The sequence below is a fragment of the Triturus cristatus genome, chromosome 3_2 (genome assembly GCF_964204655.1).
Source record: "Triturus cristatus chromosome 3_2, aTriCri1.1, whole genome shotgun sequence".
Classification (NCBI taxonomy): Eukaryota; Metazoa; Chordata; class Amphibia; order Caudata; family Salamandridae; genus Triturus; species Triturus cristatus.
This window is the reverse complement of record NC_140584.1, coordinates 754,829,364-754,855,715: the sequence shown is the minus strand read 5'-3', so window position 1 is coordinate 754,855,715 and position 26,352 is coordinate 754,829,364. Positions and strand designations below refer to the sequence as shown.

Here is a 26,352-nt window from a genome sequence, read left to right as displayed (position 1 = left end):
CATATAGGAAACGTGGCAGCGACATCATCTTAAACAATGCCGCACGGCCGAGCGGTGAGAGCGGCAAGCGCCTCCAACGCGCCACGTCCTCCTTCAGGCGCTGGAGGGGGGGGAGCAAGTTCTGTTTATATCGGGCCTCAGCGTCCAGGGTAATGAAGATACCCAGGTACTTAAATCCCTGCGGAGCGATCTGGATAGGACAACCCCGCGGAAGGATAGGAGCCTCCCCGGAAAGGACATACACACAGGATTTAGCCCAGTTGATGACTAAGCCGGAGTTGCGGCCAAATGAATGCAAAACATCCACTAGAACAATCAGCGATTTACGCGGGGAAGCAAGGTATAAAAGAATATCATCAGCGTAAAGGGATACGCGATCCTCATACTCGGGGGTCCATCGGAGACCACGGATAGAAGGGTGCCACCGCAGCCACTCCGCCAGGGGCTCCAAGGCAAGCGCGAAGAGGAGCGGCGATAGCGGGCAGCCCTGCCGCGTGCCCCTGCCCAGCTCAAACGAGGCCGACACTCTACCGTTCACCGCCACCTGCGCCAGCGGTCCGGAGTATAACAGTTTCACCCAACCAATGAATCCCGGGCCAAAACCAAACTTAGCCAGCGTCGCCCAAATATATGGCCACTCAAGCGTGTCGAACGCCATAGTGGCGTCCAGGGACGCCAAAATGGCCGGCTCTCGTATGAACGGGACCCGCGCGAGCACCCCATGCAAATGCCACAGGTTGAGCGCGGTGTTGCGATGAGGGATAAAGGCGGACTGGTCCTGGTGAATCAGATCGCACACCACGCCAACCAGCCGATTAGCCAGCACCTTGGCGAGAATTTTGGGTTCCGCATTCAACAGCGAAATGGGCCTGTAAGACGTGACCCGATCCCGCGGCCTCCCCTCCTTATGAATAACCAAGATAGTGGCCAGACGCTGGTCCAGCGGGAGGGAACCCGCCGAGCGGGCCGCGAGGAACATAGCACGGAGATGCGGCGCCAGCGTATCCGGTCGTAGTTTGTACAATTCGATGGGAAGGCCATTAGGACCCATGGCCTTGCCGGAGGCGACCAAACGTATGGCGAGGGCAATCTCCTCAGATGTTGGGGTCGCGTCCAACAACACTTTATCCTCCTCCGAAAGGGAAGGCAGCGCAATGTCTTTAAGCAGGGCATGGGAATCCTCTTCCGAGCGGGAAGATACCGGGGAATACACCCCACGGAAATATTCTGCAAAGCAATCAACAATTTCTCCTGGTTCAGTGACACACACACCATCCAATTTCTCAATCGACGGGACAACTCGACTCGCTCTCTCCTTTTTATCCAGCCTCGCAATCAGTTTACCAGCCTTATCACCCACATCATACAGTCTCCCCTGTTGCTCTCTACTGAGGCCCCTGGCTGCCTCCGTGACGAGGGCCATGTAGTCCGTCTGCTTGAGTCGGAGAGCATGCAATTTGTCGTCCGTCACCCCACACTCCAAATCACCCTCCAACTCGGTTATCTCAGTTTCAATACGGGTCACCTCCTCCCGCTCACGCCTCCGGGAATGGGAAATAAGGGACAGGGCCTCCCCCCGGAGTACCGTCTTAAACGCCTCCCACAGAGAAACCGCAGACGACACAGACCCCACATTGTCTTCAAAATATCGCTTAAGAGATTTAACCAAATCTGCGCGAATTGTGGGGTCACGCAGGTACCAGGGATTAATCGGGATCACCCTCCCCTCCCCCCTCGGGACAATGTCGAAGTGCAACAGGAGCGGGGAGTGGTCTGAAATACCCCGCGCCAAATGTCGTACCTCCCCAACCCGCCCCGCCTGTACCGCTGGCATCAGGACATAATCAAGTCTCGAAAGACTGCCATGAGCCCCGGAATGAAAGGTGTACTGTATCTGCGTAGGATGTTTCAACCGCCAACAATCCACCAGCCCCAAGGTATCCAAGAGGCCGGACAACCATGCTTGGGCACGGGGGAGATCCCTAGGAGGGTGACGATCCTCAGTCCCGGAAGCCACAGCGTTAAAATCCCCCCCAACCACTAGAATCCCCTCCGGAAGGCCAAGGAGGAGGCGCCCCAGATCCGCAAAAGTAGTCGTTTGCAACCCTGGCGGGACATAAACAGAAACGAAAACAATCACTCTACCCTCCAATCTACCCACCAGAACCGTGTATCGTCCCCTGTCATCATGGAGCACCTCATCAACTTCCAACGGGAGCGAGGTCTTAGCCATAATGCCCACACCCCTCGAACCAGACGTGAAGCCCGAGTGGGCCATAAGGCGATAGCCCCGTCTGTTCATGGCACAAAAGGAGTTTCCAATGAGGTGTGTTTCCTGCAGAAAGACTATATCTGGTGAAATTCGTTTTAGAAACTGCAGGACCACCCCCCGTTTTATCCTGTCCCCCAGTCCATTAACATTCCAGGACAAAAGACTCAGTCCCCTACCCCCCATCATAGCCGAAATCGATCAATCGTCCCCCAGAGAGCACTTTAGAAATAGCACAACAATACTTCTGCCTTGTGGTACAAATAAACAATACCCAACCCCAACCCAACAGCCCCAACAAAACTCCCCCCTCCCTGCACCCCTGCATGAGCCCAAACAGCCCCCCCAACTTGCAGTGTGCCTGTCGCCCCTATGTGATTTAAACTACTAAGACCCCCTAGAGGAGGAAGGAGAACCCCCTCGAGACCCAGCACCTCCTCCAATGGAGGGGAGACAAAACACAACAGACAAAAGACCCTAAGCTTGGCCGAAAGTGGCATCATCCGGAGTGAGCCCCCGTGTCAGTACCTCAGACCCGGTCCGGTGGGCACCTTTATCTTGTTTTAAATAAATTTGGTATTTGCTCGAGAGAAATGGATCTAAACCTGATGTGTAGTTTGAGATACCAGGATGTAGCCATTGCTTTTGGCCAGTATTTGTTCGAAACTGTATCATCCTATTCTAGGATTTCACCTCACTGGCTGTCCTAGACTGGTGAGGATTATCCGTTTAGGTTCGCAGGGATGTCCCTGAACTATTTAGTAGCTGTAGATCAAATTACGAGGATGCACTGCGGAAGGCATTGGCCCTGAAATTGGGGGACTGGGTCTGTTAATGAGGCCAGACTGATTAAGACCTTGTGAATTGTGATAATTATGGTCCGGCGCAGTGCACTTTATTACTTATAATCCAGATGTGATGTTTATGCTCCAGCACGGCTCACTGTCCTATGATGCCCTGACAGATGAGATTTTAATATGGATTGACTATCCACCAGTTTAAACTGTGATGACCCATAGAATGCTGTCTGGTTGCCCAAATGGACGAAATAGGTTTTGTTTGTTGCTGGTAAAACTGATGTACTTTCAAATATTTTGATGCATGTGGGATTAATAGGCTTTGGACCACTCAATGAGTTTTAGTAGATGAAATTTCATTTTATATACTACTTTATATCCGTTTTAGGTCGATGTTATGTGTTGACTGTATTGATTTAATTAAGTGCTATTTATTGGTGATTTTATGATATTTTTAACTGTATTATGTCACTGAATTGGGTAATATGCAATATTTCTGTGAGAATTTATTTCTTGGAAAATAGAAAGAATCAATCTGGGTGGTGTAGTCGGGAGTGGGCCAGAGTAGAGTGCAGTAGCGGGGAGTGGTGCAGAGTAGAGGGGCGACGGGTAAAGTGGAGTATGCATGGTGTGGTACTGCACTGCCATTACAGACCACACATCTTCAGTTGAAATTACATTTGCACAGACATTCTGTTTTAATGATGAATGTATACAGAACAAAAACAATAATGTGTGGAAATGTCATCACCTAGTATACTGATTTGTTTTGATCGTATTAAAATATTTGTTTGCACCACACTTCAGAACTACAAAAAAAATTGCTTCATTTGTGCTTTCCATATTCTGAAATATCTGCAGTTAATTTACAGACATTTAAATGTTGTTTTGTGCTAAGAAAAATAACATTGTTTGCACACCCCTAGAAGCCAACATGATTGTCACTAAAATTCTCTCATATTGAAGTCAGAGAAAGAAAGGAAACACCAAGCTCCCTGGAAGACAGGGCATGACATTTGACCTCTGTCTTTGAATGCATATCAAATGTGACATGATAAGAAGAAGATTTAAGGGCCTGTTTACAGAAATTTAGAATTGGTGGAAAAATACAGAAAATAGGGTTTGGGCAAAGGAAGGGACAAACTCATGGCCTCATTTATGAGCGTCACTTTTTGTAATGTTACGTTGCGCAGGAGCCTGCTCCATATTTACAAGGCAGCACAAGCCCTTTTAATGGCTTAATGCTGCCTCGTAAATATTGTCACCTTTAACGAGGTTTCCTGCGTTAAAGGGTGTGCAATGGGTGTTGCTGGGGCGTTCCCAGCAACATTCATGGCATTTTGACACTGCCCCAGATTTACGAAAAATCGTAAATCTGAGGCAGCACCAAAGACTTACGCCTCCACAGGGGAGGCTTAAGGGAGGCACAACGAGGAGAAATATCTTTATTTCTCCTCGTTTTTCCATTTTCTATATGTGCTGCATTCTACAGCACACGTAGGAAAAGGAAAAAACCTCTTGTGATTGTTTTTGTGCAGGAAGGGCAACCTTCCTGCACATAACAAGCATCCCCTCAACACAGGTACCCTTGCACCATCATGCAACGGTGCCTGAGTTGGCGCACGGCAGCCCATTGTGCGCAGGCGAAGGGGAAAAGGACAGGAATGCACTGTATCTCATAGATACGGTGCATTCCTGCCCTTTTCTAATACCGTAGGGCAGCGCAGCAGGGAGAGCTGTGGGGCTGACATACGGCAAAACCTCATAAATGAGGCCCTCAACCTTTACAGCTTAAAACAAATCAAACCAGCAAATAGAAAGCAAGCAATTGTGGGTTACAAATAAGGCTCCCTGTTTTCCGTTTTTACTGATTTTTTACAGATAAATACAGACAGAAAACAATGTGTTTTCTGTCTGCATTTATTTTTAACAGTAGATAAATATAGAAAATTGTGCTTCTTTTAAGTGACCCTCTGTGCTGTCTTTCATTAATTATAGGCCAGCAGCTGAGCAGATGGACAGCATGGGAAATTAAAAAAACAGGGTGAAATTTCTTTAGGTAGCGGCATATGTCAACATGCATTTATGGTATAATGCTAGTATTTACGAGTGGATGCATTGTTATGTAATATTTGGCAGCTTAAATAGCTAAAATACGGTAGTCATCAAAGTATGAGTGCACGTCTATCAGTTAAATAGATTTGGAAATGTACCGTTTTACAACTTCATTTATACGCAAAGCACAAAATAAATATGGATGAATACAAATAAAATGGCCTAAAAATAAATATGGATAAATACAGATGGAAATGGCCAAAAGATAAATACTGTAGAACCTAGTTACAGACCACAAAGCCAATGGTAAAGAACTGGTGAAAAGCATTCCCAGGGAAGTTTTCCGAATGTCCTCAAGATGTCATTAGCATCAGGTAGGTTTCGACCAAAAAATAGTCCCCATTAGTGAATTAGAATACTGAAAAAGTGGAACACGTTTGCCAAATGGGCATCTTCGAGCTTGTTAAGACACGAAATATTATTAGTGTTTTGCAAGATATGAATGACTGCATGGATAGTTTCGCATGGATTTGAGCTTGCTGCAGGCAATGTTTGCTGTATTCTCAGGGAAATTAACAGGAAACCCCAGCCCAGCAGATAATAAAACAGGCCCATAACTAGCCAAACACCGGCCGCCACGCTGACGTGTCAGAGAAGCCTTTCGGGCACTTCCCGATTTCCCTTAGGGCCAGTCCGACCCAGCACATCCTTACCGGCCGCTTGTAATAAGAGTGAGTAAGGATGAGAGTAGGGCGCAGCTTAACCTCTTCTGTGCCCATGACGAGATAGTCTCGTCATGGAGCACGGTCGCGCTATGCCCATGACGAGACTATCTCGTCATGAAACCCGCCCACTAATGAAACGCCCGGCACAGGAGGGGAAAAAGGGCGTGGCGTAGAAGGGGTTAATGCCCAGGTGAATAAGCAGGTCACTATCATATCGATGCGGTTCGCTGATCTGTGGAGCCGTGCTAAAACATGGTGGAACATTTCATTTTGCTTTTTCCCATTAGTGGCGCCCCGTGATTGCTAAGCCAGCAAAAGCTCTTCATTGCACAAAATGCTTCTGGCACTCAAGTGACTCACTTTCTTTAAATGTCTTGTTTCTAGGAAATCCTCCACAACTGTCAGCTGCATAGGATATCTTTCTGCGCCGATGATAAAACGGACAAGCGGATATTTACATTCATCTGCAAGGATTCCGAGTCAAATAAGCATTTATGTTACGTGTTTGACAGTGAGAAGTGTGTAAGTATTCCATTTGTCTGGTGGTGTTTCTTCTGCCTTACACGAGAAAGGCTTGGTTTGGCTGTACTCCCATCTTATGTCTTTGGACCAGATGGAAGTAGCAGATGGTAGCCTTGCTAATGACTCCAGCCTGACAAGAGAAATTGCTTTATGAGACTACCTCTGGCTCTTCCCCTGTGCACAGTTTCTTTAAAGCTCCAGTGAATTGGTGAATACCTGAAAACTGAACAAATTATGCCTTAAACTCTGAGGTGCCCCAACATTTTATTTTATCAAAACATGATATGTTTAAACTAACAATTGGATTCAGAAAAAACACATATTTATTTTTACCAATTTGCAGAAGAGTAACTCATATTTTTCATTTACTAAACAAATTCACCCATAGCAGGTTTGCCCAACAAACATCCAGACAGACCACATCAGAGATCCGATTTCAAGATAGCCACTGACTATATATTGAAGCAGGGTTGGGATGGCCCTCTGAATACGGGTAAGTTGGTCCAGCTCCAGGATGCATAGATGCAAAAGGCCCGTTGCCATTTTTAGGTCGAGCCTGGTCAGCATATGCGCAGCTCTGCTGTATTCTCTGCCCATATTTTTCATTGGCTTGTGTCATTGTCCTTTGCACACTGTAGCTTCTCATTGGTCAATAGGCTTACTACTCCCTCCTTAGTGCCACTTTGTCTTATCTTGTAACCTCCCATAAGAACTGGCCCTTTTATGGGTGTTGTTACTCAGTAGGTTTTAAATACAGCTGGTAGGCACTATTTCCTTAAATAGTTTTCACCTACCTGCTGTTGCAGGCAAGACATACCCTCTCCTGACGCTTTTTTTAATAGCATGGCACGCAACAGTGGCAGCCTCGCCTTTGGTTTATTTGTAGCCACCCGCATGTTTTTGTTTTGTTCTATTTATTCACTTTTGTTGTTGTTTATAAGTCCCCATGCCAGGCTTCCATGCTAATAGAGGCCACACCCCTTTCTTTAGACGAGCAGCATCTAAAGAAATGTCCGTGGCTACTATGAAAGTGAAACCTCGACACTGGGGCATTTACAAAAAAAATAAAAAGCATTTGTTTGTCAAATTGACAAACAAATGCTTTTTTGTTGTTGTTGTACAAGCGCCCCACACCGCTCTTTCACTTTAATAGCGGCCAGGTCCCTTTGTTTAGACGTGGCCCGTCTAAAGAAGGGGGCGCAGCCTCTATTAACGTGAAATCGCGGCATGGGGCGCTTGTAAACAGCAAAAAAATAAAACAATGCAATAGGTCTTACATTTTCAAGAATTTAAGCTATTGTCATTTACAATTCCAATAGCTCAAACTCTGGTGAATGTGAGACCTATTGCATTGCAAATGCTTGTTTTTCTTTTATATACGTCTTCCTTTCCAGTTTGATTGTCTCCTGTCTGAGGATATGCTAAGAGCTTTCAGGTGCCCAGGTGAGAGATAAGTGAACATGTACAGAAGGGATTTCTATAGCACGACCCCAGCTGCTCAGCATTGGAGCACTTTACTCGAATGGAGGTGTTACAGCTGGTTTTGCAAGCAGAAGAATGTTTTAAGGAGCAAGGAAATAGGAACATCAGCAAGGAGCAGGAGTTGACAGTGGACAGGGGTGCTATTTGGGGCCTACAAGAGGGTCCAAAGGTGAGGAAAATGTTTTAGCTGTCAGGGAGATTTAGAGAATGCACCATAGGTGACATAGAGAACTCTTTAGGTGTGGTCTGGAAAGCTGGGGGCTTTTCATGAACATTTGTGCTAGCTCCGCTCAGCTCAACTGTGCACCTGTGTTTACATATTTGCAGTGTTTAAAGCTTGTCAGACAGTTATTTGGGGAGCAGGTCGTCATGAATTTGGAAAAGAAACATCTGGTTTGGAAGATAGTGCAGGCTTGCAAAGGAAGCCATGAAGTTCCATCAGGCTGGAGGGGACTTAGTCATATTTCTTCAGGTCCTTGATGAGGTGTACTTCTGCATATAGGATGCCCTTGAGAGATTGGTGCGGACATCAACCACCCAGGCGCCTGCAGCCTACATAGAGAAAATGTAGAGTGCGCATGACTGGTTTGGTCGGTCCCAGAGGGCCGACCAAACAGTAGGGGCACACAATAGTGGGTAAGCCACTCCTCAACCGGCCCCCAAACAGGAATACCCTCCCGCCCACCCCTAACCAGCCATACAGTTCTGCATTCTTGCAGCGCGAGAAACAGAAGCATAACATGGTATTTAAAATACCATTTGATGTTTCTGCTTCTCGCACTACGAGAAAGCAGTGGGGCGAAGCTCCTCCGCCCTAATGAAGGAGCCACCCCTGGTGAGATATATATATATATAGGAAGATTGGCGAAGAAGTACCAAAGTTGGGTAAGACTATCATTTTGACTAAGGCTACGCGACCCATAGCTGCCAGAGGGAGTGCGCCCTGTAATGTGATTTGTGAGTGGATTGAAGCTATTGCCCTGCCTAGATTACCTTCAAGCAAGTCCTCTTGGCAGTGGTATATACGGATCCCTAAGTATAGGAAAGTGTGTGTTTGCCACTCAATGCCTGGGTTGTTGAGTATGTAATGGGGGTTGTGACATGTGTCATTGAATGGATAAAGACAGGACTCTGATGCGTTTATTACTACTCCAGACAGGACAGAGAATTTCCCCAGGATATGTTCCACCTCTCCTGGGATTAAGTGCACGTCTTTAAGGTATAGGAGGAGGTCATCTGCAAATAATGAGGTGTGCGTGCCATCTCCCTAAGGGATCCCCCAACCTCTGCCCCTTGCTCCAAACATTGCTGCGAATGGCTCCGCAGCGAGCGAGAACAGAAATGGGGATAACGGACACCCCTGCCTGGTACCTCGCCGCACCTTGACCGGTGCTGAGATATGTGGGCCAGTCTGTACCCTCATCACTGGGTCCTTGTATAGAAGCTGAACCATTCTAATGAATGTTTCTCCAAGCCCATATGATTGCAGCACTACAAAGAGGAAGTCCCATTCCAGGGTATCGAAGGCCTTCTCTTGGTCTAGGATCAGCCGCCTGCGCGAGGCCATCAGTCTAGTGCATATTTAGGGACACTGAAAAAACCTTGGAGGTTAAAAGAAGTGCTTCGTGCTGGGACAAATCCATTCTGGTCCTCATGTACTAATGTTTGGACCAGTGGTGCTAGCCGGTCTGCTAGAAGCATCACCAGGAGTTTATAGTCAGTGTTTAATAGAGCCAGAGGCCTGTATGAGCTCAGCTCATTAGGGTCTCTGTCGGGTTTGGGAAGTGAGACCAGCCGTGCTTCGTTCAGTGATTGCCGGAGGGCGGCATCCTCAACACAACTGCATACATTGCCTGGAGGTGTGGCGCCAGTGTTGCCCCATATTTTTTGTAGAATTCTGTCGGGATAAGATCATTGACCGTGGTGCCTTCAAACCCTTCACAGCGCTCCGCGATGAATTCGGACTCCCACCCCACCAGTCCTGGAGGTATCTCCAGCTACGTTGTTACCTTAACCACCACCTGGGTATGTGGCCCTTGGTCCTCCAACCCTACCTGTAGTCTTCTATCTTAGGACGTGGGGCTGGCTTATATAGTCTCTTGAGCTGTCATCTTTTCTCCCTACCCCTACTCACTAACCTCTGTACCATATGGCAAGCCATGCTATAGACAGACTACGAACCGCAGGATTGGGCCAAACTCCTGGAGAAAGGCTACTGTTCTGTCATGGAGGCACTTGATCGTGGGGCAAGAGATGCGCATTTGAAGTTTTGTCTTTCTAAATCACTGCATGACTGACACTGGATTCCCGGAAAGCTGCGAGCAAAGGGCCTATTGCCCCACATGACCTGCTGGAACTGTGCTCGTGACTGCTGCACTTCCTCTGGGACTGCTCCTTAATATGGCCTTTCTGGGAGGTGGTGGACAATACGCTGAACGAAACCCTGCCGGTAACAACCACCTTCTCTCACCCCTGAGCCTTCTGCATGACCTCACGGATTCCCAAGACCTCTCCTGCCCACACAGCCATCTCCTGCATACGGCACTCGCCATGGCCAGAATATGCATTCTCCGCCACTGGCGCTCTCCCATCTCTCCTGCCCACAATGATTGGCTCTCAGCAATTTATCAGACAGCCTCCTACGAGCAAGTCATCTACAGCCTCCAGGACAGAGCAATGGCCTTTCTCTATACCTGTGCGCCCTTTCTCCAGACGCTACCCGCTAATCCTTAGAGGGGTGTACCCACTCTTAACAGATTGACTGGTTTTTACTTTAAATTACGCCCCATCGGCATCGACCACAAAGGCCTGACTGGTCATAGTCCTCACGGATGCGTAACCCTATTATTATTCACTCTGCTTTCTCTTCTGTTCTCACTTCCTCATATCTCCCTTATCTCCTGTTTCCCCGGTTTTTTCTTCTCTCGTTCTTCCCCTTCACTCCTCGGATGTGTGGATGCGAGTATGGACTCTCAGCTTATTTCTGTAATTTCCTTTCTTCTCTTTTGCTATGTTTTCATTTTCCTTTTGACCCCTATCTTGTTTTTTTCTTAATTGTCTTGCATGTTGTTATGAATTTACATGTCCTTCTTGCTATTATCCTTCCTCGTCTTTCAAGGGTCTTTATTGTGGGGCATCTCAGCCTGCCAAGTGTCCAATGTTTTGCCTTATTTTGAACTGTATTCTCTGGTGCTGCATTATTGTTTTGTGATTATCATCTTATGTTCCTCAATCTCTCCCCCTTTTGTAAGGTTTTCAAGACACTTTACTTGGTGATGTGCAAACAACAAATACTTGTTGAAAGCCGATTTTCACACTATCATTTATCCACTACGGTCTAATTAGTAAAGCTGCATGTCATTGCTAATGTTATGGCCATTTCAATAGAAAATGCGTTGCTGTAACTGACAGTGTGCTCCAAAATGGACTACCAGCTACTTTCACTGTGACTTCAGTGAAGTGACATTGATATCAGCACTCACTCTGAAAAATGTTCCAGCAAACAGTGGCAGCTGGCTTGTACCGAGGGTGTTGGGGCAGGGGGCACAAAAAATGTTAAAAAATAAAATAGACTCACCTTATCTTGCAGCGTGACGTCCTCCTCCCTCGAGTGTCTTCTTTCCTCACTGAAGCTCCCGATGCAGGAAGCGTCACTACCCAATCCTGGCACTGCTTTCACAGCATGAAAGCAGTGCCAGGATTGGATAGAGCAGGCTCTCTCAGCACTCCTAAGAGCAATGGGCTTTCTCTAACCCAGCTGTATAAGACAGATGGGTTAGAGAACTTTAAAATGCGCATGTCTGTTTGGCCGGCCCAAGACGACCGGCCAAAGAGTCATGCGCATTATATGGCACGTAGCTCTCTGGTGCTGCCACTCGGCAGCGCTGGCCCCACCCCATCCTGACACTTAGTTCAGGATGGGTTCTGAAAAATAAAGCGGTAATAAATTAACTTTATTACTGTTTTATTTTTCAGCTCTGGGGCAGCCTACATGGAGAAAAGGCAGAGTGCACATGACTGGTTTGGTTGGCACCAGAGGGCCGACCAAACAGTCAGTGCCCACAGCAGTGGGCAAAACACTCCTCCCCTGCCCTACAGCAGACTCGCCCCCCCCAACCAAACACTTCTGCTTTCTCGCAGTGCAAGAAGCAGAAACATAAAATGGTAGTTTTACCATTTTATGTTTCTGCTTCTCGCACTGCGAGAAAGCAGTGGGGCAATGCTGCTCCGCCCTAGTGGAGGAGCCGCCCCTGTGACCTCCGCTCAAATAGAGGATCTGTCCTGACCACTTGCCTAAAGCATTGCAGTGCATATGAATTAGCTTTTGTACAAGGGAAGGTGATCATGTATCCCTGCTCTTGCATTCCTTTTCAATATTTTTATTGATTGTTATTCGTCGTGTTTTGCTTCAAACTTTTTTCATTCAGTTGATGTTTCTTGCTGTGTGCTCTTCACACGGTTTGTAGGCTATGCAATAAAGAGTAAACTAAAACTTGCTGTGAGTTAACTTACCACTTTTTGTTGAGGATTAGCAGCCGTGGAACTCACAGAACGGACAGTGTTGCATGATATTTTCAAGCTGAGCGTGTTTCTGAATAAATAAAATGTGTGATGCATAGCGAGAATGAGAGAATACCTCTTAAATCTCCAAGATATGTTTGATCTCCAAGCGCTGATGTATGCAATTGTATTGTTGTCTTCATGCTACAGCAAAATATCTTCTGGGATTTAAAGAATCTCTTTTGACACTGTTGAAATGCAACGCTCAGCGCTCCCCGGCAAAGCTTGAAACACATACGTGCATATTAAGAGCAGCAGCCTCCGAGCTTCTCCATCCAAGTGGAATGCAACATCACTGCTACTTGGTACGCTCCGACCTTCTCAGGAACAGCGTGTTGATCTGGGCACATTCACTGTGACGGACCCTTATGCAAGAATCGATGTGCATTGTAGGAGGAAATAAAGCCAGACGTTATCCGGTTCATTTCACAAGAGTATCTCAGTGTTTATATTTCAAGAAGAAACTAAAGGGGAATAAAAAATTAGCTAGCATTCGCGCCAAGAATTTTCAATTCTATTAAGGACACGGAGGCGAGGATTATGCTTCTCTTTCTTATATTTGCTACTCACAGCAGCCAATGAACAACGTTTTGTATGCAACTAAAACTACATTTCCCATGATGCTCGTCCATACATCACATCCTGTATAGCCCCATAAGAGCCACAGTATCCTGTTTCTCCTCCTCTTTCTTTGCTCGAACCTTAATAATCAATAACATTAATACTTCAGTCCAAAATAAGGAATATGAGTCCAATAATCATCCTCCAACATGGCAGAACCATATCCAAACTGGAATCGACTTCTAAACCAGAAGTACACCTGCTCCGTCTTCTTTTCCCAGAACCTGAAAGGAATGAGACAGGGAAACCCGTAACTTCTGCTTACACAGAATATCAAGTACATGCGGGTGGGTAATTATTACCAATATTGTAATAAACCGGGTGGGATAATCCTCGCCTCCGTGTCCTTAATAGAATTGAAAATTCTTGGCACGAATGCTAGCTAATTTTTTATTCTATTACAGGACCGGAGGCTTCGGATTATGATAGTTTAACGCTTATCCAACACAACTACAATCATATCACCCACCGGTTTAATAATAAACTGTTTAAATATAGTGTGAGAAAATCAATCAGTAGATCTTGAAATATCCTGTACTATGGGAATCAGTAAACAATATTGAGAGATATGGTCCCACTAACAGACTGTCTCAAAAATTTGATTATGGATATCGTATCCTGGCATAACTGCCAACAACCACCGGCTATAATAGCCGTAGACATATGTAAAGGTTCTATAATGTAATCCACAGTTATAGCACAACAATTATATCACAACCTCAGGAGTAACACCAAGTAAACTCCCTTGTAAACCTTGAGGTATGGAAAAACACACGTAATTTGCATCATTTGGAAACATAATGTGAGGCCTTGACCAGATGTAATTCTGACATTAAGTATAATGAAACTTCCTGGAATAGATACCGTACCTGTAAAACCGTGGGCCTGTCTCGTCGTCGGAACACCGAAAGGTAGAAGTGTCTCATAACGCAGCCTGACGATAGTCTATTCCTTGCCGACATATTTTTTGTTGGCCACTTTTCAAAGAAGAAAAGCGAGAGAACCTCCCACAGAGGATTATTCTGGTCTGGGTTTTTATGCTACTCATTGCCTTTCAACAACTCCCAGAAAAAACCGACGTAAGCCCACCAACTTTCCTGTATCCAAAATGACCTGCATAAATGGCCAAAATGGCCGCTGCGAAGTGAACGTCACGCAAATCCGAATGACATTACCTGATGAAATATACACAAATTAGGAAAATCAGCCCTGCACGGAGATAACACGACGGGTACATACCAACTACGCGATCTTCCAACGCCGAAAAAATATTGTGGGTGCGTGGAAGGACCCAGGGTTGTTAAATGAACACTGACAGGGTGTCCGAAAAATGTAGATCATAACAAAAAAACAATGTTTTAAAAATATATACCACCTGGGGAAACTGAATGTACAGTCCTGACATGTTTCGAACCCTGACCCTGTGCCACCAAAAGGCGCCAGACTAACCTTTGAGCTAGTTCCGTGGTATATCATAAAGGACCACTGTCCCAATTCACCATGCGCGCCTCTGCATGAAATGGAATGTTGTAAAGGGTCACGGAGAACTCGGAGTCGGACGCCGCCGACTCAAGGAGTACTGGAAAAACAAAATGGAGACTTCTCTACAAGAGTTGTAAAGATAGCTTCCGCTAAGCAACGCAATTTTTGCGGCACATTCCCCGAAATGTGGATGGGATGGAGGAAAAACATAGTTCAGTCCCACCGACAGCCGTGAGACAAGGCATACATCCTTTACCCCCTGGAGTTTATCTCCAGCCGAACGTCTGTGATGAATCATACCTGCCACTAAAAGGTCTGCGGAGCAAGAACCCAAAAAAGGCTTACAACCACTGAATGTCCTTCGGGTGAAGCTGCCACCTACTGCCTTCTGGAGATACCAGAACTACCAGTCCGCCACTGCGCCCTGTTGCTACGGATTCTATTCCGTAATGACTTAAATCTAATACTTCCGGCAGAATGCCAAAAGTCCGTGACCAAATCCGCTAGGAGTATGACCTCGTACCCTTTGGCTTGCCGATAGCTCTCACAACCGAGATATTACACGAGGTGAGAAGTACGTGTCAAAAGACTTATGTGGAAAAAGACTCGAAACGACTGGAGGGCAGGAAAACTGTTTGACAGACTGTGCTAAGCGCCTCACTACTTCGGCAACTGCCCGAAATGGAACCCTCTGCATGGGCAACGTCAGAATGGGCTCCATTGAAGCTCCCACATAGGAGCTTGTAAGACATAACTGATCTGCGAGTAAGGAGATAACTCTGGAAAAAAATCTAAGCCAAGCGCCACAAGTGTATTGAAGAGAATAGCCGAAAAGGCCATTACAAATTGTAACCCCGAGGGCAAATTGGAATCCGAAGAGGAAAACTGACATCGGGAAAGATGAGAGGCTAAAGTTTATGTCTGTGTTAGGATAAACACACATATACATATATATATATATACACATACACACATACATATATATATATATATATATATATATATATATATATATATATATATATATATATATATATATATGTATATATATATTATCTACTGGCGGTCGCCAGTAGATAGTTATAGGTAGGACCGTGTTTCCATAGGAAATCCGCAACATTCTATTTGGAATAACTTTGGCGCCGGTTGACGAATCCTCGCAAAATTTTCAAAATAGTGGGGCGCTCCGCTCCGCTCCGCTCCTACCCTGAAAGTCTCGGGGGTATTTGTCAAGCGGGGGCTGAGAAAAAAGGGGGGTCCCAAAACGCGTTTTTCCCATGCAATTTTCCATAGGGACCTTTAGTCCAAGGTACAGCCCGAACGGCTGAACAGAATTACTTGAAATTTGGCAGAGAGGTAGTCCTCAGCTCAGGGATGTGCCTTTTGCATATATGGTGTCAATCTGTTCAGTAGTTCCTGAGAAAATCAAAAGTAAAATCACATACATATCTGGGCGGAGCCTAACGACACATCTCATCGTGAGATCTGATTGGCTGTCAGTACTTCATCCAAGAAGTGTTGGCAGCCATCTTGGGACCAATATACATGATAGCACCTCATTAAAAAGCATTGCAGTTAATAGAAGGTTTTAAGACTTTAGTTACATTATAAATCATTTGTTGATGGTACCATACTCATTTTAGGAATTGTGGTGTGTTCTAAGGTGATTTTACCATGTGAAAAAGCCTTCTGCTGTGATATCATGAACCATGTTTGAGAGAAAACTATTTTCTCATGCTTTTCCCACAGAGGTTTGGAAGGTGATCTATAAGCTAAACTGAGAGCATATTTTCTGTAAATTCACATTATCTTTCTCAGTCATGTAAGAATGAAGTCTGACATTCTCAGTAAAACATGTACATCCAACAAGGGCAGAGACTGTCAGTTGATTCCTTTGTGTTCTACTGCAGCTTCCCAGAGTGCTCTAAAGAACAACTAGAGCGCTAACAGTCTTACTTATGACAAAAGTATGGTACACCTGAAGCCAGCTTGATTGGAATAAAGTGGTAAAACTTAAAACATTTAATTTACAAAGGAACAAAATGAGGGGGTTCATTTTGCCATATAAATTATGATTAGTGCTGCAGAAAGAAAAACTAGGGCACATTTTGACTTCTGAAATCCTCTTTTATTTCATAAAAAAATTCTGACATGCAGACTGAAACATGCACTTTGAATACCAGCAGCAGACTTGCCTGGTGAGCAGTAGCTTTACTACAGTGATCTAATGAGCAACTAGAGTGCTAACATTCAGAATTTATGGAAAATGTGTGACACATATGAATGTCTTCTTGATGGAATCAAAGTAAAAAACTGAAAGTATTTCCTACTGAGGAGACTGTAGTAAATGAGGAAATTAGGAAACTTGTATGTATGTATGTATGTATGTATGGCATACTTGTATAGCGCGGACTGTCACCCGAAGGGTATCCTGGCGCTTCAGACAATTATACCAACACCACACAGAGTAGTTGACGAGATTTAATCAGACCTAGGAAAGAGAAAGGTTTTGAGTTCCCTCTTAAAAGAAAGAAAGTCTCCGGAGCTCCTTAGCGACAAGGGAAGAGTGTTCCATTGTTTGGCGGCCACAAATCCAAAAGCTCGCCCACCCATCCGAGCTCTCATTACCTTAGGGATTACCACAAAATGTGCTGAGAGCGATCGAAGGGAGCGAGTGGGTACATACCACTGGAACAATTCTTGCAACGGAACCGGTCCTTGTCCATGTAGTCCTCTGAACACTAAACAAAGTGCTTTAAAGATAACTCGTTGCGGGACAGGTAGCCAATGGAGATCGGCTAGTGCCCTGGAGGAGGAGTCGGAACAGCGCCGGGACAAGGCCAACTTGGCCGCCATATTCTGCACACGTTGCAGTTTAGCCACCAAATTGGCTGGGGCTCCCAGAAGCAGTGCGTTGCAGTAGTCCAACCTACTCAGTATGGTGCAGCGCACTACTTCTGGCCGAACACGGGTCGGCAGCAACGGCAAGATCTTCCACAGCATACGGAGCAGCATCATACAAGTGGCTACAGTTTTATTTACAAAAAGGTCCAGTTGAAGATTGGGCCCAAGCACTACACCCAGATTCCTGGCAGAGGCTGCTGCCAAAGGAGCATCCAAAAAAGAGGCGGGCCAAAAGTCAGGAGGCAGCGGCCGGGGGACCCGATCCAACGAGCAGTGTAATACCTCTGTTTTTGAGCCGTTAAACTGCAGAGAGTTCTGCCTCAACCATTCCGCAGTTGACGCCATACACTGATGGAAGGTCTCCAAAGGCACCGCATCTTTGCCCTCGATGGAAAAAATGAGCTGTGTATCATCGGCATAGTTAACAACCGAAATGCCGAATGATTTAATCAGACTCACTAGAGGGCGGAGGTAAAGGTTGAAAAAAATAGGGCTGATGGCAGACCCTTGCGGAACACCCTGCTTAACTGCTTTGATCTCCGACTGGAAAGGTGGCAGGGCCACTACCTGCTGCCTATCACCCAGATAGGAAACCAGCCAGTCACGGGCCAAGCCCTTCACCCCTACATCCTCAAGTCTTCTGACCAAGATGTCGTGGTTGACCGTATCGAATGCGGCCGACATGTCGAGCAGCACTAAAAAGGCTGCTCGACCAGTGTCGGCCCGCGAACGAAGATCGTCTAAGGCGGTCACCAGGGCAGACTCCGTGCCGTGTGCAGGTCTGAAGCCAAATTGAGACATGTCCAGGCAGAGATTGGTCTCCAAAAAACTGGATAAGTGCCTAGTAACCAGTTTCTCCAGAATCTTAATGGGAAAAGGGAGCAGCGATATAGGTCTATAATTCGCTGGGCAGGTGGGGTCCAAGGTCTCCTTCTTCAGTAGAGGTGAGACAACTGCCAATTTCCAACACTCCGGGACACGTGCCAAGGAAAGGGACTGACAGCAAATAGCATGCAACGGAGGAAAGAGCTCCGCCTGAAATACTTTCCAGTATTTATGTGGCAGTGGGTCAAACGGGGAGCCGGAGGATACACTATTAGCCACCGAGCAGAATTCCTCGAAAGATGGAAGGGGAAAACTATCCAGCAATACCTGTTTGCCAGCTACCCTTTCCCTCACTGTGGCAGTCACTGATAAGGGGCCCTGTGCAGGTTGAGTAACAGGTGTAATCGTTAAAGCAAGCTTATTTAGGATCAGGGCGATCTTATCCTCAAAAGCCTGCGCCAAAGAAGTACACAGAGCTTGGGAGGCAGGGATATCATTGGCAGCAGAGGCAGGTCGGGCAAGGTCCCCAACAATCTTAAACAAGGCCTGCGTTTTGTTCGGTGCCTTTACGAGTGAATCCTCCAGGAATCGTGCTTTTGCGGCTTTGATGTGTATTTTATAGGTCGATAAGGCCTGTTTGAAGAGAACTTTCTCAGGGTCTAAATAATTTTTTCTCCAAGCTCGCTCCGCACGTCTACAACCGAGCTTCAGTTGTAATAGCTCAGCGGTAAACCAGGGCATGGCAATCCTAGATCTATCTCTAATTTTGCGTAGAGGGGCCAGCCCATCTAGGGAATTAATGATTTTTCGGCTGAGGCACTCATAGCTTGCATCCACACTGTCTCCTAAGGAAATATCACCACTCAACAAGGATGGTAGGCAAGGTTGTTTAAGCAACCTTGACCACTGTCTACCCATCCTAATCCTAGTGCCGCTACCTCCGCTCCCAGTTGGTACCGTAGGGAGTACAACGGAGAAGAGGACCAAAGCATGATCCGTCCAGCATTGAGGGAGGATGTCACGAACTGCCACCTGGCCAGAATCTGCGAAGATCAGGTCGAGGGTATTGCCCTTGGAGTGAGTCTGTGAGTGTACCAGCTGCTGCAGGTGAATATCACTGCAGGCCTGAACCAGCTCCGAGAGAGCCGACTTTGTAGGGCCATCAGGACAAAGATTGAAGTCTCCCAAAATCAGAGTCCTGGCATGGGTGTTAGAGAGCTCGAAGATAGTATCAATTAGCTCAGGTACTGCTGACAGGGTACTGGCAGGGGGCCGATAGCACAGCAGCCCAGAATAAAGGGTGCCTCCGTGCCCTTTAATGGAGAAGGCCAGAGTCTCACAGCCCACGATGTACTTGGTATCGAGCAATGAGACATCGAGCGATTCCCTAAATATAAGACCCACACCCCCTCCTCTAGCTCCCTCCCGCGGGTTGTGTCTGATCTTGTAGCCCGGGGGGCATGCTAACCCTAACTCCACCATGCAGTCTGCTCTGGTCCATGTTTCTGTCATAAACAGAATGTCGACCTTACAGGACTCTATGAGAAATACTATCTCCATATGATGTTTGTTCAATGATCTAACGTTCAGCAGACCGCACAACAGAGGCTGTACATATTGCTCAGTAGCAGGTGGCTGATGGTGCAAATCAAGGTTGCATTGTAACAGCATATCTCTGGTGTATATTTTCCGGGCATTTGACGGTGAAACAGGGACCCCGGCTCCCGGCACGACCTGTGCGCGAACGGGCGCAAACGGGCTTACCTCTGGCGCACCTCCGGCGCGCCGCCGTCGCGCTCGCTGCGCGCCAACGCTGCGCGCTGGTACACACATCGCTTATATACTGTGGCTAGCAATCCGCGCGGGAGTCCTGCGAGGACACACCTCTATCCCCACCAAAGATGGCACCCGAAGGCAGTCTGATCCAGTAGACCTCACCTAAGATGGCGGCCGGAACGCCGCGACCGCGTCCCAGATAGTCCCCCCGATTCTGGCTAAATCCCGCAAAGTGCAGGTGAGTTGTCCAATTTAGGATGCAAGTATGACCTAACTATTCCCTGTAATGATAGGCCCCAGAAAGTAGAAAGCGCAAGAATGACAGCGCGAGTTGCAGAATTTAAAACGGCGAGTTGCGATATTTAAAACAGCAAAAGAAATGAGCCTGCAGCGTCAGCTACGCGTTAGCGCTGTGATATATGTCTACCTGAAGGCACAGGAAGGCACCTTAAGTATCCTGACCAATGCGCGGGAGTCCTGCGAGGACACACCTCTATCCCCACCAAAGATGGCACCCGAAGGCAGTCTGATCCAGTAGACCTCACCTAAGATGGCGGCCGGAACGCCGCGACCGCGTCCCAGATAGTCCCCCCGATTCTGGCTAAATCCCGCAAAGTGCAGGTGAGTTGTCCAATTTAGGATGCAAGTATGACCTAACTATTCCCTGTAATGATAGGCCCCAGAAAGTAGAAAGCGCAAGAATGACAGCGCGAGTTGCAGAATTTAAAACGGCGAGTTGCGATATTTAAAACAGCAAAAGAAATGAGCCTGCAGCGTCAGCTACGCGTTAGCGCTGTGATATATGTCTCATAACTTCATAACAAATAAATCTCCCAAGATGGCCACCAGAGACAAAAGAGCCCAAATGTAGCCCAAATATCACCCAGATGTAGCCCAAGTATAGCCCAATGACAGAATGTCCCAGAGTGTTCTTAAGAACAACTAGAGCGCTTACTGTCTTACTTATGACAAAAGTATGGCACACCTGAAGCCATCTTGATTGGAATAAACTGGTAACACTTAAAACATTTAATTTAAAAAGGAACACAATGAGGGGGTTCATTTTGCCATAGAAATTATGATTAGTGCTGAAGAAAGAAAAATTAGGGCACATTTTGAGTGACTTCTCAAATCCTCTTCTATTTCATTAAAAAATTCTGATATGCAGACTGAAACATGCACTTCTAATACTAGCAGCAGACTTCCGTGGTGAGCAGCAGCTTTACTACAGTGATCTAATGAGCAACTAGAGTGCTAACATTCAGAATTTATGGCAAATGTGTGACATATCTGAATACCTTCTTGATGGAATCAAAGTAAAAAACTGAAAGTATTTCCTACTGAGGAGACTGCAGTAAATGAGGAAATTAGGAAACTTCATAACAAATAAATCTCCTAAAATGGCCACCAGAGACAAAAGAGCCCAAATGTAGCCCAAATATCACCCAGATGTAGCCCAAATGTAGCCCAATGACAGAAGTGTGTATTTGCAGTTTTATATAGTGCAGACTTGTCAGGTATTGGAGTGCTTTACATGAGCATCGGTTACATCACACAAGATCACATTTATTTTGGTTGTAGACATGGGGAGATTAAGTGATTTGACCAGAATCACAGAATGTTGAGCTGAAGCAGAAACTCCAACCTAGTTCCCCAGTTGCAAAGTCTGCAGCTCTGGAAGTAACACCACACCCTCTCCCCTTGGAGGCAACATTTAATCAAGTGGTCAACTGGATAAAAAAACTAAGATTACAAATAATTTAAAAGTTCTTTGTCGCTTTTTGAAAACTCAGAAAATATGTCCTCATTTTAGTTTTTTAGAGCACTAACCATAATTTTGATGCAAATAAGACCCTCTCATATATGTAATCTCTAAAGGAAATGCTCTAGGCATTACAGTTTTGATAACATCAAGATGACGTCAGGAGTTCCACACTTTTGTAATAAATATAGAATGTTAGCAATCTAGTTGTTCATTGGGATACTGTTGAGAGGCAGAGGTCAGGGGCACGGACTCTGAAAATTGAAGGCAGGTAGGAGAGTGCAGAGGCAACAATTTGACCACACTAGGCAGGCAGGAAGGGCAGTGGCAGCACAACAGACTATGGAGGGCAGTGGAATGGGGGGCAGGGGCAACAAACCAACAATACAAGACTGGCAAGAGAGGCTGTGGCAATATAATAGACCATTGTGGGCAGAAGGAAGAGGCAGCGGTCATACAACCATACATGCCAACAGACCCGTTTCAGCCAGGAAACGTCCAATGTTTTTAAGCTCAAATGGGCTTTACTTGATCTGTTTCCTGTCTACAATCTTCTCTTTTTCAATGTAACTCAAAGAGGAAAATCAATACCCCAGTTTTATTTCAAAATCTCCCTCTTACCAAGTTCAAAATGTTCGCAAGTATGGTACATTGGATCATGGTAGGCAGGAGGAATTGGGGTAGGGACATGGACTCGGATAACAGAGGACAGGAGGGACATTGAGAGGTGCACCAAACTGACCCTACAGGGCAGGCATCAGGGTTTGCAGCAGCACAATACACCACACAGGGCATGCGGGACGGGAGTGCAGCACAACAATCCATAGAAAGCAATAAGGAGGGGACAGGACCATGCACATGGACAACAGACAACAGAGGGGAAAGAGGCAATGGTAGCTAGCTGACCATAATGGACAGACAGGAGAGAAAGCTGCAGCATAACAGACCATAAAGGGCAGGAGGGATGGATCAGGGGCATTAAAATGGAACCGACAAGCCAGGAGGGAGGGATCAGGGGTCTGCACATGGAAACAGAGGGCTGGGGACAAGGGGGCAGGGCAGGAGCAGCAAGATGACCATGGAGGTCAGGCAGGATGGGCACTAGAAACAAGACACACCATGGAGAGCAACAGTGAGACTATGATGGCATACACACAGACCATGGAGGGAAGGTGTGAGGGGGTCAGGATCAGCTAGCTGACCACACAGGGAAGGTGGGAGGGGCCATGGCAGCACAGAAGACCATGCATGGCAAGCGGGAGGGTAAGTGGCAGCACAATGGCTATGATGGGCAAGAAGGAGGGTGCAGGGGCATGCACAAAGGACCATGGAGGATAGAAAGGAGGGTCAGGACCTGGGCACAGACAAGAGAGTTCAGGGAAAGGGGCCTCACAACAGACCGCGCGGGGCAGGCAGGAGGAGCAGTTGCAGCACAACAGACCAGGGAGGGCAGAAGGGTGTGGCAGTAAAATAGACAATGGAGGACAGGAGGAAGGGGATAGGGGCATGGCATGTGGACAGGCAGGGTGGAGGTGGCAGGGACAGGTTACAGTCATCTGACAATGCTAGGCAGGTGGGAGGGGAGCTCAACAGAACACTCAGAGTAGATAGGAGTGGCAGGTCCATGGAACATGGTGGTCAAAAAGGATGGAGCAGGGGCATGCACAAAGACATCGGAGGGCAGGGGGAAGGAGAATAGGGGCAGCAAGCTAAGCACAGAGGCTAAGCAGGAGGTCAATGATGGGCCATAGAATTGGGCAATGGAGCGCAGGAGGAGTGGACTAGTACATCATGCTAAATGAAGGGCAGTGGCAGCACATCAGACCATGCATGGCAGGAGGGAGGAGGCTAGTCCATGGATTCAGACAACAGAGGATAGGGAGGAGGTGGATGGGGCAGTAAGCTAACTGTTCATAGAAGGTGGCTATTAGGAACTTTATGGTTTTTAAAATGTGTGTCTGTGCGAACTACTTAAAATATGAACAAGTATGCAGCATAATCTCACTTTTATTCAGGAAGAAGAGGACGTTTGGGACTGTGACTCCGGGCTCACTTGGCAGAAACATCCCCTGACCCTCCACCCCCCCATCGCAAAATGTAATGCCCGTGAAAAGGGTAGGTGGACGCAGTGTTATTTAGAACATAGTCCTGAGAGCACGATTGAAAATGAAAACTAGATATAGTATATGGTATAAACTATGCACCAAAAAGTGTGATATAAGATGAACCGGGCCTTGAAATATAATATGCAATACATTGTGCGCAATGACAGATTCATTGGAGAGCGCGAGATAGCACAGGCACTAGCGCTTGCTATGTGATATGCGCCTTGGAGTGTAATATGCACAGGGCAGTGTTGTATAACCTAAGTAGTCTCTAAAGTTGCAATATAAAATATGTGCTGGGTAGTGTAACAATGCATATGCACTGTGACAAAGATATGGATCCCAGATTATAATATGTATGGCATAGCGCTGTGCTTTTAACACAGGCATCGAGGAAGGCACGTTAGATGGGGCAATATAACCCGTGCGAAGGCAAGTGTGGCATGACATATTCACGGGGTGGTGTTACAGTGCACATGGGCTAGAGAGTGTCATAGCATACGCACTAGCTGGTGGAATACAACACAGAGGTGTGTGGCACTCGGCGGGCACTGGTGGGTGTAACACAGCATTGGGCTCAGCCAGGAGCACGCTGTGACTCTCAAGTGAGGTTTGTCTCCTTTCCAGAGAGTAAAATAAAAAGTATTACACATCCGGCGGTGGATGTGTGTTTTATTAACCGTGAGGGGGTTTCTTGCATAGTTTGGTCGAATTTTTGTCGAATCCCCTTTGAATGGCTTGGTGTGCATGTGTATTAAATGTGCCCGTCAATAGCTACCCATGTTTGTATAAATAAACGACAAGGGTGTCTACTTGGAGAGTACCCACCAGCGGGGGCGCCGGGATTAGGCACGGTAGGGTGTCAGACATGTCAGAGCTTCACTAGCGGTGTGAATACATTCTACGTGGATTCATTGTGTGCATAGTCGCCTTTTAATGAATATCACGCAAATCGTCATGGTGATAGGTACATACGGTTTGTCCAGCATGTCCTAGGTGTTTCTATAAATATATATTTTTTTAAAATAATAAAAATCAAAGGCCGGCCCCGGGGGATGGGGTCCCCGGGGCCATAAGTGGCCTGAGGAGGGGGGCAACACAGCCCCCCTCCTAAAGTATAAAAAAAAAAAATAGGCCATGACCCGGGGGTTGGGGTCCCCAGGGCCGATTAAGGCCTTGGGAGGGCCAAATTAATTTTTTTCAACAAAAAAAATTAGGGTGCAGGCCCTGGGGGATGGGGTCCCCAGGGCTAATAAATTAGAGAAAGAAAGGGGGCCACACAGCCCTCCTTCTAAAAAAAATAAATAAATAAAAGACCTGCATCGCGCCGGAGGCCACGCCCCCTTCCTTGCAGCACTCTGCAAACGCGCCCCCTGGCCAGTTGTAAGTTGAGGAATTAATTCCCCTTCAATACTGAGGGTCCCTGAGGGCCAACTAGCCCAACAGGTATCTCCAGTATGCGCCAGGGAGCTGCGTTGCAGACAGGTGTTCTGAGGCCACGCCCCTTTTTACACCTCCATGCAACGCAGCTCTGTGGCGCTTACTGGAGGTACCTAGTGGGCTAGTTTGACCCTAGGGACCCTTAGGATTCAAGGGGACTTAATCTCTCAACTCAGAACGGCCACAGGGCGCGTTTACACAGTGGTGAAGGGAGGGGGCGGGTCCTGAGGTGACGTGTGCAAACACGCCCTGTGGTGCGTTTTTAAGTTGGGGAAATAATTCCCTTTCAATCCTGAGGGACCCTGGGGTCCAACTAGCCCACCAGGTGCTTCCAGTAAGTACCACTGCTCTGCGTTGCAGAGAGGTGGTGCAGGCAGTGCCACTTTTTACACCTCTCTGCAACGCAGCTCTGTGGCGCTTACTGGAGGTACCTAGTGGTCTAGTTGGACCCTAGGGACCCTCAGGATTCAAGGGGACTTAATCTCCCAACTTAAAACGGCTACAGGGCGTGTTTACACAGTGGGGAAGGGAGGGGACGGGGCATGAGGTGACGTGTTCAAACACGCGTTGTGGTGCGTTTTAAGAGGTAGTTTTAATCCCCTGCCCTATTATATACCAGGGGCTTACAGAGGAGGTCATGTTAATCACAGGGGGACCCCAACGCATAGTGTGCCCTAGTGTATGTAGGTGTTTTCACTGTATTCTGAGTGTCTTTTAACATAGCACTGGCTCTAGGACTGGTTAGTCAGACTCAGTTACCACCAGTATCCGTCTGAAAAAGTTGAGGGTACAGGATGATTTTGCAACAAGGCTTGTTTCTGCTCTTCTGTTTGTTCTTTCTGCACGTTATACTTCTTCCTGCATTTTTCTTCGTCTTTGAGGACTTCTGTTGCTTCTTTCTGCATTTCTTTTTTTTCTTTCTGTGCGTGTTTCCTTCTTTCTTCACATGTCCTATCTCTGTAGGCATAGCTAGAAATTAGCATTTAAAAAACCTTTGAAATTCACTGAATAAACCATAGGTTTCAGG

The 26,352-nt window shown here is 46.7% G+C and overlaps 1 protein-coding gene across 9 annotated transcripts in view; it reads left to right on the top strand.

The window, feature by feature from the left end:
* The window catches only part of GULP1 (GULP PTB domain containing engulfment adaptor 1), a 1,880,853-nt gene that overhangs the window by 1,575,620 nt on the left and 278,881 nt on the right, over positions 1–26,352 (top strand). For all 9 annotated transcript variants that reach the window (XM_085648825.1, XM_085648833.1, XM_085648826.1 and 6 more), the window contains one exon: positions 6,231–6,368. In XM_085648825.1, coding sequence (XP_085504951.1) covers positions 6,231–6,368 — 138 coding nt within the window. The remainder of the gene's footprint in view (positions 1–6,230; positions 6,369–26,352) is intronic.